The sequence below is a fragment of the Herpailurus yagouaroundi genome, unplaced genomic scaffold (genome assembly GCF_014898765.1).
Source record: "Herpailurus yagouaroundi ecotype Mexico unplaced genomic scaffold, PumYag 197, whole genome shotgun sequence".
NCBI classification, from domain to species: domain Eukaryota; kingdom Metazoa; phylum Chordata; class Mammalia; order Carnivora; family Felidae; genus Herpailurus; species Herpailurus yagouaroundi.
In genome coordinates, this window is record NW_024412428.1 from 13,954,406 (window position 1) to 13,970,700 (window position 16,295).

Sequence of the window (16,295 nt, forward strand, 5' to 3'; positions counted from 1 at the left end):
TAATCTTTTCTTTTATCATTTCAGATTTCTCAAAATCCTGGGTTTTTTTTTTTTTTCCCTATTTGGTATCTAATTGGTAGAATTGGAGATAGAACAGAAAGATGATATAAATCACATATATATTTTTAATTGTATGTCAAAGTTGTATTTTCTAGTTAAAAAAAAGAATATCTACTTTCAAGCATTCAAGTAAAATCTTGCTAAGTACAAGCTATAAAGCAAGATGAACACAATCCTAAGGAAATTTTTGGGAAATCCTCTTCTGTGTTCCCAAGGAAGCACTTCTGCTGTTTTTTCCTTGAATTTTCTGAAAATTGTCAATAATTGACTGGTAATTTGAACATAGTCTGATATTTGCATTGTGGGTAGCACAACCTGTAGCACTTTATAAAGTGCTTACTTTTCTGGAAAAGTTTAAAAGATTGCACAGACCAAGCAAAATGAATGAAATAGGTCATTTGACAGCCTCCCTTATTAGCTTCCTCACACTCTCTCTCATGGCACTTAGACCTTATGACACTTCATCAGAAAGACAGTATTAAATTACATTTACAAAAAAGACTAGAAGTTGTAAAGATTCTACAGGAGAAAAATGTATTGGATTAAATGTACCTGCATTGTGGAAAAGACAAGATTAATCAAAGTTTTTATCTACTGGGTACCAGAAGAGGTGAATGGTAGATACTAGTAAACCCAAGGGGGGAGAGAAAGCATGCTTATTCACCTAAATAGTAATTTCTTTCTTTTAGAATATTTTGAATTTATCAGTCATTTGAATATCAATCTGAACTATAACTTATCTGTCACTGTATTTACTTTTACCTTGGCTATGAAATCTTTCCTATTAACAGGCATACATATAATACACATAAACCACAGCATTTCACTTCCTCTTCTAAGGATTTATTTTTTGTTAAGTTTATTTATTTTGAGAGAGAGAGAGAGCTTACTTGCTCTCACGGCAGCAAGGGAGGGGCAGAGAGACAGGGAAAGAGAGAGAGTCCCAAGCAGGCTCCACACTGTCATCGCAGAATCCAATGCGGCACTTGAACTCATGTGCTGTGAGATACGTGTCAAGAGTCAGACACATGGAGTGCCTGCGTGGTTCAGTTGGTTAAGCATCTGACTTCAGCTCAGATTATGATCTCACGGTTCATGGGTTCGAGCCCCATGTTGGACTCTGTGCTGACAGCTCAGAGCCTGGAGCCTGCTTTGGATTCTGTGTCTCCCTCTCTCTCTGCCACGCCCCTGGAAGTGGAATGCTCTGTCTCTCTCTCTCTCAAATAAATAAACATTAAAAAAAAATTTTTTTAAAGGCAGTGGGGAGGGTGCCTGGATGGCTCAGTTGGTTCAGCGTCAGGCTCTTGATTTTGGCTCCTATCATGATTTCCCAGTTCCTGGGATCATGCCCCTCATCCTGCTCTGTGCGGACAGTATGGAGCCTGCTTGGGATTCTGTCCTCCTCTCTTTGCCCCTCCCCCATTCTCTCTCTCTCTCTCTCTCTCTCTCTCTCTCTCTCTCTCAAAAATAAATAAACTTTTTTGTAAAGGCAGACACAAAAATAGGTGCCATATGATTCTATTTATAAGAAGTTCAACAAAAGAAAAAATAATCGATGATAATTTTGATGGTGTAATTTAATTATCATCAAAATAGTGATTAGCCTGGCAGAGGATGAGGAGTGGGAAAAATTTACTGTGGAGGGGGAAGAGGGCAGTATCATCACATATGTATATTCCCATGTAGATACTACCCAGATCAAGATGTGGAAATTTCCAGTTCAGTGCCAAAGCCCTGTGTCTTGATTTGGGTGGCGTTATAAGAGAGAAAACACACACACAGTTAATTAAAGTGGATGCACATAAGCAGCTTTAGTTAAGATACCACATTCAGCAAGTACAGAGGCCCATGAAAGTATAAGCAGATCAATATTTTCATGTTATCCCACCGAAGAGTTGCCCTCAGATAAATACATGGTCTTCCATATTCGTAAAATACCAAAGATTTTGTCAGTCACATTTGTTCTGAAAAATTCACTGTTCTAAGCCTGTTGCTTGTGATAAGTTTATATGAAATACATAAGACTTATCTCACTGTATTTCATGTAAAAAGTTATGATAACTTATTGATTCTGAGATGCGTGTCATTGTCATATCTCAACACTCCAAACTGCAGTGTGTTTTACAATCAATAGTGTATCACAGTTTAATTGGCAACATCTTTTTACTTCTTAATAGTGTATAAACTAACGATGCTTCTAATAATGGAGAACATCTTAGCTTCGATTAAGTTAGGTTGGCAGGCCTATTTCCCGAGTTTTACTCTTGCCATACACATTGTAAAAATCATGAGCTCACAAATACATTAGTTCATTCTTTCTTCAGTGGAAATTGCAATGCAACGGTCTCCCCTTATCCACTGTTTCACCTTCCACTGCTTCAGTTACCCTCAGTCGGCCATGGTCTCGAAGCAGTGATTCTGACTTAGCGTCAGAAGGTCAGCAGCGGTGACCTTAGATCACAGTGCCTACTTGATTACCTCACTTCATCTCACCAGACAGGCATTGTACCATCTCTCATTGTCATCTTAAGAAGGAAGGTGAGTCCAGTGCAATGAGGTATTTTGAAAGAGAGACCACATTCATGTAACTTTTATTACAGTATATTATCACTGCTCTGTTTTATCAGGGGTTATTGGTGTTAAATCTCTCACTGTGCGTAATTTATTAATTTAACATAGGTATGTAGGTATAGGATAAAACAGAGCATATGTAGGGTTCAGTACTATCCACAGTTTCAGGCATTCTTTGGGGTCTTGGACCACATATCCCAAGGATGAGGGCAGGACTACAGTAGATGTATAAAGCAATAGATTCCTTCTAATACAAATTAACGTTTTGGTAGTAGATTTTAAAAGGATTAACAAATGCCGAGGTCTGTAGAAGTCAGACAGGGACTAAACTAGTGAAGCAGGCCAGGAGGTAATGATACATGCTGAGGTCCTGCGAGTGGTGGGCATTACAAAAGGGCCCCGGTGGCTTAGCACCAGACAAGCGTGGCTGTGCGAGAATGCTGATGAACCAGCTCTTCTGGTTTTTTTGAGAGAAGCCAAAAAATCCAATTTGTTGTATGAAATTTCCTGACCTGTAAATGTTGGCTCAGATGGAAACCATGCCTGTAGGCTGATTCTAGCCCAAGGGATACAGGCACATGACATCTGGCTGAATGTAAGCTCCTATGTCATCCTGGCTAGAATGTAACCTCTACAAGAGCAGGAATCTCTGTTTTGTTTGATGAGTATCACAAATGTCTAAAATGATACCCAGTACATAGTAGGTGCTCAAGAAGTGTATGTTTTATGAATAAATGAAACTAGGTAGCATTATGTCTCTTCAACCCACGCAGAACAATGCATAGAAAAATGAAAATGTGCTGAATTTTTTCAAATGCAGTTTCTGATTTTCCTTTTTTGCTGTTGACTCACCAATTCCTACCTAACACTCAGACCTCAGCTCATGTCCTTTTTTGAAAGCCCCTTTCCTAACAGCCCTCCTCTCCCTGCCCCTTCCTCCACCCTGGGTCTGATGTAGTCATCACTCCTGGGCTCCCTCGCACTTGGTGCTGGCCTCCACCGTGCTCCTTCCACCTCCTGTGTGCCCTGATTACTACTCACTTTATGTCCCCATGGGCTGAAAGCTTCTTGAGGGCAGGCTGGTCTCTGATTTTTTATCCCTCAGCATAGAGTAACCATTTAACAACGTTTGTTAACTTCATTGTTTTGGTGGTATTGAATTGTAAAAGGAAAGAACTCTGATGTTTCCTCTATTACTATGCTTTTCCTTTTCCGAGCTTTCAGTTCTGCACAAATGTCCCACCACTGCCCCACTGCTAGACTCAGCAGATGTTTTTGGACTCTGTTAGGACCAAGTCACAGCCCTGACCTGCAAAGGTTAACAGTCTGAGCAAAGAGAACTATGTAAAGCACTGTGCGTTGAATTTCATGATAAAGGAAAAAACAGTGCTATGAGAATATGGAGGGCATTCATTATGATTTAGGGATTCTGGAAAGGATTTAGAACCCTGCCCAAGGTTTACATGGAGGGGAGGCATTTTCTCATACATCAGGGAGTAGTTCTCAGAACAACCACTCAGTTGCTGTGCTTCCCAGATTACAGAATGGTATGTGTACATGTCCGGGCACCCTCCCAAGAGGGCACACTCCCTCTTGACAGAAAGAAGACATTGATGACTTTCTAAAAGTGGGGGAAGGACAGAAAACATATGACGGGGGAACAGGTGAAGAAAATCAGTAGGTGCTCACTTCCCATTCAAACATGTTGGTAATGACAAGAAATAGAACTCAGAGGAGGCAGTGTGCTTTTTCAAGGTCAGAAAGACCTATATGTTTTCAATTCAGAGAGTAAGGAATTATGAGGGTAGACAGGATTACAAGATAGCTAAAAGGTAAATGCTGGAATAAGAACTTTTAGGTCATGAAGGCATGTGACGTGGATCACAAGGGAGGGGGATTGCAGTTAGTATAAAAAAAAAAATAAATCAATGTTGGGCACCTGGGTGGTTTAGTTGGTTAAGCATCTGACTTCAGCTCAGGTCATGATCTCATGGTTCATGGGTTCAAGCCCCAAGTCAGGCTGTGTGCTGACAGCTCAGAGCCTGGAGCCTGCTTCAGATTCTGTGTCTCCCTCTCTCTGTGCCCCTCCCCTGCTCGTGCTCTGTCTCTCTCGCTCTCAAAAATAAAATAAACATTAAGCAAAACTTTTTTAATAAAATAAATGTTAAATTTAGGAAATAGACTGTCTTAATGAGAGGGTGAGATCACAATATTAGGTTGATCACAGCCTAATATTTACCCTGATGCCATTTGAGAGTCATTTAGAATACATATGTGTATGTAATCTGACTGAGTCCAAAAAGGATCAGAGGTGGGCCCCCTGAAGAGAACTGTACAGATTTCTGGAAATTAAGTGAGTTTCACAAGATTCTCTATTATTGTTTAATACTTCCCTTTCAGAAACAAAATTAAAGTCAAGCAAAGCATGTTTATGGATTTAGTCCTTCCGCAACTATTTAAAGGCTATGTACTAAGTATAGGCACTGACCAAGAGACTAAACTGTGTTTAATTTTACCCCTGTCTCCCCACCCCCACCCCAGTCCTCTTTCTGGAGGAGTAAAAACACAAGCCATAGTTATCTATTGTTAGAGCAACTTTGGCTGTTCTTGATACATAAAGCTAGGGTATTGGAAATTTTCTAACCAGGGCAGCTTTAACAATAAAATTACTGCTTTTTTTTTTCTTTCAAGTAATTCTCAAGAGTTTATTGTTCATGATGTGAACCTAGCCAGAAATGGTCTCTTCCCTCTTTTATAATCATAAATCTTGCACTGGGGAGATAAAGTGTGATGGTATCTTTGTGAGTGCGATTTACTTAAATAGTCACACTTTGTGTATGAGTGGACACCATGCAAACAAATGGATACATTAAAATTGGACAGCACTTAAAGAGATTTAATAATTCATCCTATTGCCTCTGCAAATAAAAGAACCAAAGCCCCGTTTATGCAATTGCTAAAATATGGCAGATAATGATGCGTTCATGTTTAATATTACTAATAAATTTGAAAATTCACATTTTTATTGATAAACATTTTCTTGAAATGCAGTCTAGGCAGACAGATTGTTAAATTTAAGTACTTTATAAATGAGATTTGTAGATAGTGATGCGATTAGTGGCAGTGCTGTGTCGAGAGCTATCTACAACCTTACCTGCACTCCTAAGCACTCAGCAATGAGTTTCGTATTTCACTTTTATGTGCAACCAAATTGCACACAATTTTAGGGGAAAAATTAGCATGGTAACAGAGTAATGATCATTGTAAATATTGTGCTTCTCCTTGTTGACTTAAATTACATGCTAACAGTATTTTGGAAAAATATTTCTGTTAGTCTAGCTTAGTATATTGAATTTTTTTGCCAGTGGAATTTATATATAGAAGAAATACATAAATGTTCTATAAGATTATGTCTTTGAAATACACACCAAAAAGAAAAAAGGCATGTTATACAGTCCACACAGTTTGAGATCCAAAATTATTTTTATTCATAAAATCTCATTAATATTTCTATCTGCATAGGCTTTAACAAAATATTGTGTAGCTCAAGATGCCCAAAGAATTATTTCCTCTTTGGGTTAGTCATCTCCAAAATTTCAAAAAATTTTTGAGAGAAATATATCCATACCTTATAAGACACTACATAATATTTCAGCATTCATCTTAAAATAGCATAGCATGCCAAGATATATTTTTCGTAGTGAAAATTTGTCCATACAGAAGTCATAGTGATTGCCCTCTGTATTGACTGGAAAATATGATTTTCTGAATTTTATTTTGTATCATTGGTGGACTTTATGTATCATTCTTTTTTCCCAAGATTCCAGAAGTTTATTTCATTAGAGATCCCCATACGTTCCTTCTTACCAAGGACTTTATTAAGGTATACATGCTGTATTCAGTGTTAAAAGTGTTCTTTGGTCTTCGCTGCATGCATGCACTCACAGGTTTAACATTTCCACATTTAACCCCAGCTTCTAAATAAGAATAGTGACTTGGTTAACGGAAGCATGTTTGGAAGGAGAAGCAAAGCTTGTCTACAAAATACTAACACTTGGATGATTCTGCACCCCGAGAGAAGAGCGCCTGGTGAATTTTCTGGACTTCTTTCATGGCTGACTTGGGATACACTTGCATTGTCAGAGAGTGTGTTGACCTCTCTGGTTGATGCATATTGATTGTGACAGTCACTCTCCTTCCCCTGCAGGCCATGGAGGCACAGATACAGAACTTTGGACAGACGCCATCTCAGTTGCTTATTGAGCCACATCCACCTCGGAGCTCTGCCATGCACCTGGTAAGACGTAGCAGCTTGCTGAAAGTTTTCCGCTTTCTTTGTACCTGGGTACAGGTCAAATAAAACAGTGATTTTAGCAGCATTTTTAAAGGCTTCTCAAAATATTGGTCAACTCTGCAGGCTTCAGTATGTGCTGATGCCCTATGGAGAAACAGAAGGGAGTGCAATTCTTACCTTTAAGTTCTGCAACGCTAGCCTAATTTGGGATTCACAAAAACAGCCCTCTTCTCTGACTCTGTGTGCCTCTGCATAAACTCATTCATACGCATACAGGCACCAAAATTAGATTTGATTTACAAAGTAGGATGAAAATGTAATATAAACACAATATGATATTGCCCAATTTAATCTTTTGGGACAAGGTGGAGTAGGGGGGAGGTAGTTCGTTTTAAGAAAAGGAAAGACACATGAAGGTAATTTGTAGTCACTGCAGAGAGACAGTGGAGTTAAGAACAAGGGCTCCAGAGCCACTTGGGTCAAACGCCGGTTCTGCCTCTGGCTGGGGAATGACTTGGGCAAGGTATTCAACCTCCCTATTGATGTTTCAGCATCCGTTACATGAAAGTAAAAATACCATTTGCCCTCAGAATGTCATGACTTCACACTGGAAAGCACTTAGACCAGCACCTGGAGTACAATACATTCTCAGTAAATGTTAGCTGGTGTCATCATCGTCATTAGCTACTCATGTTAAAACTTTTATTCCAGTTTTACAAGGGAAAAGGTAACATTCTTTTCATTCTAATCTGAATTTTCAAGGCTCCCTTTTCATAACAAGACAGCCCTTTTTCAGTTTACTAGCAAAGTGTATTACATTTCCCTCTTTAGTTTGAAAATGGTAATTTTTTTTCTGAGAAACTTCTTTTTTTAATTTTTTTAATGTTTATTTTTTATTTTTGAGAGAGACAGAGAGACAAAGTGCAAGAAGGGGAGGGACAGGGAGAGAGGGAGACACAGAATCCAAAGCAGGCTCCAGGCTCTTAGCTGTGAGCACAGAGCCCAATGCAGGTCTCAAAGTCACAAACCACAAGATCATGACCAGAGCTGAAGTTGAACGCTTAAACAACTGAGCCACCCAGGTGCCCCCTGAGAAACTTCTTTAGAAGGAACTTATTTTTTAAACTGAAGTGAAAAATGCTTGAAGGAAAAAAAGGTGTTTGCAGAATGAATTAAAGTTCATCTGTTTCTCTAGGTAATTATCAAGGCAGCAAGTATCCTAATTTGGGGGTAAAGAGCTCTGAAATATGGTTCATAAATATGTGCAAACAAATTTATAAGCTGTTCAGACCTTTAATTTATTTTATCAGTTACTTAACACATTTGTATTGAGTTCCTTCTGTGTGTCAGGCATGATGCTAAGCATTGGCAATACAGAGGTGACCGCATACTCTAGACCTTCAAGGAATCGATAGTCAAACTCCTAGTGAAACACGTAAATAAATGTGTTTGTGTGAAACCATGTTTTTTCTCTCTCCAATGGCTCAGTTTCAGCACCCTTGAGTAGTCACTAGTGAACTCTTCGGATTGAAATTGGTCCTTGTGTGTGTGAGAAAGCAGAAAGGTTGTCACCAAGCACGCTGTTCCATACAAACACGCAGTCCCAGTGTAGACGTGGGGATGTGGCCTTGGAGCCTCAAGCCTTGAAACGAAGCATTTTTAATAAACTGTCCAAGAGAATATCTCTAACACTTTATTGTATGAAATGCTTTGGCAGGAGAGTTTTATTCCCGTGTTAGTTGTCTCTGTTTAATAATAATAATAAAAATACTTATCCTGGAGAAATGCCCAGTCAGGATTCATTGCTTTCCTGGGGAACATTGTTAGAGACTAAATTGGCATGGAACTGTTCATAAAGGAAACGTAGGCCTCGCAAGTTCGTGGAGCAGACGATTCATATGTGTAGAAAACAATTACAAAACATTTATGAAAGCTAAATTGTGGTTATTTCCAGCATCCCTATTTTGTGTTTTTGATGCAGTAATGTGTTGCAGTGTTTTATAGTGCTGAAACAGTAGGACGTTATAACGTCTACTTTCTATCACGTCACATGCTAGAGTTTGAAAACGCAGATTAAGAGAAGAAAGGGGGCAGCCCTCAAGGAAGCACCCAGTCTAGAAGGGGAAAGGGGGTGTTGACTGTACCCAGTCAGTACTGCCCCAGCAGAGATGTGTACAGACCTCTGACAGGGAAGGCTCTTCGCTTTTAATGATTTAGGTTGGAGCCAGGAGCCCAGATCAACCAGGTAAAAAATGCAAGTACCGACCAGTTCACTTTATCGTTCATGGAGACGTTGTCAGTAACCAATTTTTCCACCAAACTGATGTTTTCGTGACGCCGACCAATTTATTCTACATCACACGACAGATCTGTAAGCGAACGTCTCACACCGTAGTCGGGCGATACTTAAATTGAGACTGGCCGTTAATGCTTCGATGTCCCCTGCCAGCGACCACACCGAGTCCTTGCCCTTCTCCCTGCGCCGTCCCCAGAGGATGCAAGTTCGCCTTGCTTTGCTCCCTGCTCGTGCTGGCCTTGTCTGTGCTTACCTCCATCTCCCCAGAGCTCTCACTAACCATGTCATCCCTTTTGTCTCCTTCTGCCCTCTTCCCTTTCTATTCAACAGTGTTTCCTTCCACAGAGTCCACTCATGTTTAAAGATCAGATGCAACAGGATGTGATCATGGTGCTGAAGTTCCCGTCCAATTCTCCGGTGACCCACGTGGCAGCCAACACCTTGCCCCACCTGACCATCCCTGCAGTGGTGACCGTGACCTGCAGCCGACTGTTTGCAGTGAATCGATGGCATAACACAGTAGGTAAGCAGGCATCTAAGCAGGTGACTTATGGAAGGTGTCTTATGAGCTGCAGTTAAGTTAAGGTAAGGTAAGTATGCTGAGGGCTACCTAATATGCCAGATCGTCTACAAAAAGCAGTAGAGCAAATAATTGCCAAACCTGACGAAGTGAGTCTCGTGTGTCTTACTCACTACTGCTATATGTTAGGGCCTCGCCTCACAGAATGCTTGGCTACTGGTTAAGTAGTCAATAAATATTTGATGAATTAAAGCAGTTCTACAAATAATTCAGGTCCTCCCACCCTCCTGTACCTCAGCCCTGCAAACAAACAAACAAACAAAAACACTTTTATCCCATATTAAATGAAAGTGAGTTTGAATCTGGATTTCCTAGATGCTGGTTTCAAAATCTTTTTCTTCCACCTAATTTATTTAGCAAATATTTGGCCACTGTGTGTCACATAGTCACGAGCATAGGGAGAACAGCAGTGAACAAGACAGACCCCACTTTCCTCCTCGGGTGGAACTGAGAGTCTTTGAGAAAAGACAACATCTAAATTGTTCAGTGATTTCCCGCGTGGTTTCTTTAAGCGCATTCCTGAAAGTTCCGGCTAGTACATCTTGAAGTGATATAATTCTGGTGTCACAATTAGACGTATTAATACTTACCTAACCAGGACACAAATGGATGTGACCAAATGATTTATTTGGCCAAATTCACCCCATAAGGTCTCCCTGGAAGCCTATCTCCAGGGCTAAATGGATGAGTCCATGGTGAATTAACCTGACATTTCCTCTTCTACTGACTTCTGTATTCCTCTGAAAAATGGTATCATTTATATCATAACTTAATCTTCTAAGAGGTTCTAAATGCACTTATTTTATATTTATTGGTGACACTCTCAACATGAAGTATAACTACTTCCATTTGATCAGAAATATGCAACAAACATCTTAAGAAAAAAATATAACTATTATCCACGGTAGTCTTAGCCTTTAGAAATGTTTTGCACTGAGAAAAAAACTATAAAGGATTCATTTTTTCGCTAGCATTGTTCAAAAGTATTATATATATTATATAATCACATGTAAAAAATTATGACTAATGAACTCAATCAAGCCCTAAATATTAATCCTCTAAAAGTAGCTTTTCCTGAGCTTAAGGTCTTAGGTGTGTGTCATTTCTACTTACCTTCAACTGACTTGTCATATATTGAGTGAAGCTGGGAGCCCCATCTCCCCCTCTGCCCTGGCCTAGGTGAGCCTGGCCATGCTCACACCCACCACTACGTGCAGGCACAGCCTTTCTTAGATTTCAGGCTCCTTGGTTGCCCGGAAATCTTAGCTCTCTGACGGGTTCAAGAAATGTTATGATCTTCTATTTTGTGCTGTTTTTTCATGTTGTTAGAATGAGAACAAGACTCTTTTCAGCTTTCCACGTCTCCGTGGAAACCAGGAGTCCCTGTTGTGATGATTTCTTTCGAGAGTATCTACAAAGATGTATGACAGTCATTCTTACAACAATTTGCCAAATAACTTCTAAACCATACTTTTCCACAATCATCATGAAACACTGCATCTTAGGAAACTCCCCCTTTCCGAGAATTTTATGGTAGTTTTCTCCTTCTGTTTAAACTTTAGGCCTCAGAGGAGCTCCAGGATACTCCTTGGACCAAGCACATCATCTTCCTATTGAAATGGACCCCTTAATCGGTACGCTAACCACAAAAATACATTTTCATGAATGCTGGCTGTGCACAGATTCCTGTGCACTTACTACAAAAGACAGTCGAATGGCAATTTTTCTGCCATAAAATTAATGTGCAAATAACATGAAATTACCATCAAGGGGCTGTGTAAATCATATGCCATCTAACAACTTTTTGGTATTTACGACAATTATTTGTGGCATTTTCTTGATATTTTAGGATGTTGTTTAAGTTGGTTCTAGACAAGGCAAATCATTCTGAACTGTCCTTTCTTTCTGCCTAAACTATTCTTTGACAACTTTATATTATTTGAAATAGGTAAGGCCTCAAAAAAAATTATTAAAGTGGGGGGCACCTGGGTGGCTCAGTCGGTTAAGCGTGCGACTTTGGCTCAGGTCATGATCTCACGGTTTGTGAGTTCGAGCCCCGCGTCAGGCTCTGTGCTGACAGCTCAGAGCCTGGAGTCTGCCTCGGATTCCGTGTCCCTCTCTCGCCATGCCCCTTGCTCATGTTCTGTCTCTCTCTCTCTCTCTCTCTCTCTCTCTCAAGAATAAATAAAACATTTAAAAATTTTTAAAAATAAAAAAATTATCGAAGGAAACTAATATGAAGGACATCTTTTCTAAAAATCTCCATTCAACAGAGCCAACTTTTTTAAATTAAATATTTCATATGAATTGCAAACTATGAGCTGTAACTCTTTGCAACAGATAATGGAAATATTTTAAAATCACATACATATTTATTAGCACGGGATCCTGAGCAAGCCCCTTAATTTTTCTAGGCCTCAGTTTCCTATCTGCAAGATGGCTGATCATGATGTTTGTTCTGCCTTTCTCATGGGATCATATAGAGAACTAAATTAGAAAAAAGTTGAAAATGGTATGAAATATTATAAATCCATATACAAGTTTTGGTATTCTTTTCTTAGATTAATTCACCCTTAATCTCTGAACCCAGAAATAAATTAAAAGGTGGCCAGTTCAGTTAGTTACTTATACCCCTACACAAAATAGCATTTACATGTCTATGGGAAATTATAAGGTTTAGGACTAGGAATATTTTTAGAGTCTAGTCCAACTATTTCTTTGTCCGAGAGACTTCAACAATGTCACATACAGCTAGAAGGTAATCATGGAAAAATTAGCAACTCTAGTCTAATTAATCAAGACCAATTATGCAGTTTTCAAGTGACTCAGAACCTTTGATTTTCTTTTCCTTTCCTACCTTTTTGTTGTTGTTGTTCCATTTTGGGGGGCTTACCTCCCTAGTCGTTATTATAGTACCGTTAGAGGGAATCCACAAAGAGTGGCACTTCAGTCTAATTGGCGTTAGAGAATGCGGGTGATCTCCTACGTCTGCATCTTCTGTTTAAGAATTCAGCCCAGGGATTTCGTCTGAAAGGACAGAGCAGAGCACGGGACAGGCTGGCATGCAGACAGGCACTGGGGAAATCAGATGGTGTCTCCGAGTTCCTGACTTTATTCAGATTCAGTCCCAGCGCTATCCCCTGATTCTCTGCCTCTTTCCTCCCCAATCCTTCTCCCATGTTTTTTATTCCTCTCCTCCCCTGCCAGCCCATTCTGGAAAGGCCTTCTGTTTGTTGACAATCCAGGTCTTTAAGGCTGCTGACCTAAAGCTCCCTGTGGGGCTGCCTACATAACAACACCCCATGCTCAAACCCTTCCCCCTTTTCTTTTTCCACATGAGTTGTAAATGCCATCAGAAAATGACAGATTGGGGCAAATATTAAGACTTTTTTTTTTCCTTACATACCATACTTCACATAATGTTCATTCCTCCTTTATTGTGGAACTTGTTGGACACTAATGAACTTGTGCATAGTGAACATGGATACAATTAAATGCTTTCAAATATTTTTTACTTTATTTTAAACTCATTATCTGAATTCTTCATATTGTTGTTAGTTATTGGTGGAGAAAGAACTTAAATTTCTGACAACTTTTAAATATGTAATATGGTTCATAAATAGCCACTGCTGCTAAAAAAAAAAAAAAAAAAAAAAAAAAGGTTATGTTCCTCATGGGGAAATGTTAAAAATCTTAATAATCTTATAGCCTCAAAAACCCATTTCTAGATAAATGAAGCATAAAAATATTCCTTCTGTAAGTGTTTGATGAAACTCTTGTGGAGTCCTTCTTTAAATTCTCTTTTCCATTTATGTTTAGCCAATAACTCTGGTGTGAACAAACGGCAGATCACAGACCTTGTTGACCAGAGTATACAAATCAATGCACATTGTTTTGTGGTCACAGCAGATAATCGCTATATTCTTATCTGTGGATTCTGGGATAAGAGCTTCAGAGTTTACTCTACAGAAACAGGTAAGCTTAACTATAAAATACCTTATTCCCTTCCAAATGCCTATTGTTCTGTAAAATAAAATCATACTTAATAATGTAGGCATTTTCATCTTGAGTGCCAAGATCCAAATTAAATGTTCACATTGTAAGTAACTAGTTATAATGCCATCCATTCCAAACCTCAGCGTGAGTCCTGATTTCATAGGACAAATAGGACTATTGTCCCTTTCCCAAATCAAATCCAGTAAAAGACCTTAAACCTCCCTCCCCTTAGTCTGACCCAAACCCTGGGGACTAAAAATCACAGTTGTGTTGTTTTAGAAGTCATTTCCTTAAAAATCCCAAGTAACATTCTTGTATTGTTTTTGAGAAGAAATTCAAGAAAGCATCTGTAGCTAAATTTGAATTAGCTTATAAATGTTCACGTTTACAGATTCCCTTTTCACAAATCTAGTAAAATAAAGTTAAGCTTATTACCATTTAAAGGAAAATAGCAAATGAATTAAACCCACCCTTTCTGTGTTTCAGGGAAATTAACTCAGATTGTGTTTGGCCACTGGGACGTGGTCACGTGCTTGGCCAGGTCGGAGTCATACATAGGCGGGGACTGCTACATTGTTTCTGGGTCTCGAGATGCTACCCTACTTCTCTGGTACTGGAGTGGGCGACACCATATCATAGGGGACAACCCGAACAGCAGTGAGTATTTGTCTAGAAGCGTCCCCTCAGACAATACGTTTATTTAAACATACTTTGCCTTTTTTATTTTTCTAACAGCTTTTCCTGGGGTTGTGAGACTTTTAAAAAAGGAGAGCTTTACATAGCAAAAATGTTTGTTAGAATGTCACTATGTTCAAAGTACAAACAAGGGCAACCACTGTAACCTTCAACCTGGGAAAAGTCCCAGGTCCCCTCACATTGACCCTCTCTTTGGCAGCCCATCCCCAATCTCCCAATGTCTTTATCCTTCAGAAATCTCTTTCAGTGTCACCTGGTCCATTAAACTTCTTATAACTGCTCTCAACTGAATATACTCTCTCCCTTCTCTGAATTTCCTCAGAGTGTCTCAGTGAGGACACTTCTCACTTTCTACCACACAGTTGAGTAAATATCTCTGTTTATTCATTTAACAATGATTGAGTACTCCCTTCAGATTAGGCATTGGGAAGGCAAAAACTGAAGGAGACAATTTCTTTGTGATGGTTCCTGAGTATTCTTTATTCACCAGCGCTCCCTAAAATATCCCATAGGAAAAGAATGGGGGGGGGACTCCAGAGTAAAATTATTTTAGAAAACTCTGCATATACTCTTATTCTCTAGGTAAGTTCTGAAAGTCTTACACAAATAAATCTGTCGAAATTTGTTTAACCCATTCTGCTCCTGGCAGAATAGTTATTATTCTTTGGAACTGCTGTTCTGAGGAAACACTGAAATGGACTATGAGTCTCTCTCTTTCCATTCTCAGTCTCTGGTTCCTGGCAAAGTGACACACATAATGGTTTTTTCAATAAGTATTGTTAAATGGAGAACTAGATATTGAAGGAAGATGGCGGCTTAGGAGGACGCTGGGCTCACCTCGTCCTGCTGATGACTTAGATTCCACCCACATCTGCCGAAATGGAGAACTAGATAAGAGATTGCCTAGAAATAGTCACTGTTTTTAATTACCAAGGTTTCAATAGTTTCAATGCAAATATTTCCTATAAAATCGAGAATGGTTTCTGGAAAGCGTTGATGATGTCTGGTGCTTAAACCAGGGCGATTCTAATTGTAATTCATACATTGGTCACAGCTTAAAGAATACTCCGAAACCAACTGAAACGTGAGTTTGGGTCATATGTACAACAAGACAGAGATAAGAATTTTCCGGGGATGCTGTGTACCTGCCACTGAAATATTGTAAGAGCAGATGAGAAGTGCACGAGATGCTGTGTTCCAGCCACGTGGCTAGAGCCTAGCTGAGGATGAAAACCCAGTTGTATAATCTGTCCACCTTGCCAGTCCCACCCACCCCCGACTCTTACACATTTTGACAGGAATATTGCAAAAATAGGAAATGGCTTTTCATTGCTAGGAGCCAAGGCCCTATCATAGTAGAGAAGAAAATAGAGAAATATATAGAAATATATACATATGAATGAAGATAGTGGGAGATGAACTAGAGGACCAAATGTTACATGGGGTTTTATTCGTGCTGCCCACAGCTGGAACTGAAGAACAGTAGATGAAGAAACTCAAGGGTACCATGGAATCATGTTTCTTAGCATCGATACCAAATAAGAGAGAGTGTGTGCGTCTTACGTATCAGCCTCTGCTTTAAGTTGTGAACTAAGATGTGATGCTGGTTTGAGGGAAAAAACACCGCGTTGCTTGCTTTCCAACCAGCTCAAATAATTAGCTACCATGTCTACATTATAACAAATATACTCTAAATACTAAAAAATTCACCTCCTTATTTATTCTTTTCTATAATATCCCTTAAAAAAACAGAAACTTCATTTTTAGCAGAATTCCAGTGTATGTGCCTGTGTGTGTATGTG

General features: G+C 39.3%; 1 protein-coding gene across 11 annotated transcripts in view; it reads left to right on the top strand.

Moving 5' to 3' along the window:
- NBEA (neurobeachin) overlaps nt 1-16,295 on the top strand; it is a 689,863-nt gene that overhangs the window by 656,147 nt on the left and 17,421 nt on the right. For 5 of the 11 annotated variants that reach the window (XM_040448178.1, XM_040448181.1, XM_040448184.1 and 2 more), the window contains 6 exons: nt 6,452-6,514; nt 6,839-6,928; nt 9,552-9,744; nt 11,364-11,435; nt 13,621-13,776; nt 14,284-14,454. In XM_040448178.1, coding sequence (XP_040304112.1) covers nt 6,452-6,514; nt 6,839-6,928; nt 9,552-9,744; nt 11,364-11,435; nt 13,621-13,776; nt 14,284-14,454 — 745 coding nt within the window. The remainder of the gene's footprint in view (nt 1-6,451; nt 6,515-6,838; nt 6,929-9,551; nt 9,745-11,363; nt 11,436-13,620; nt 13,777-14,283; nt 14,455-16,295) is intronic. The other 6 variants (XM_040448182.1, XM_040448186.1, XM_040448189.1 and 3 more) reach the window with 3 other exon arrangements.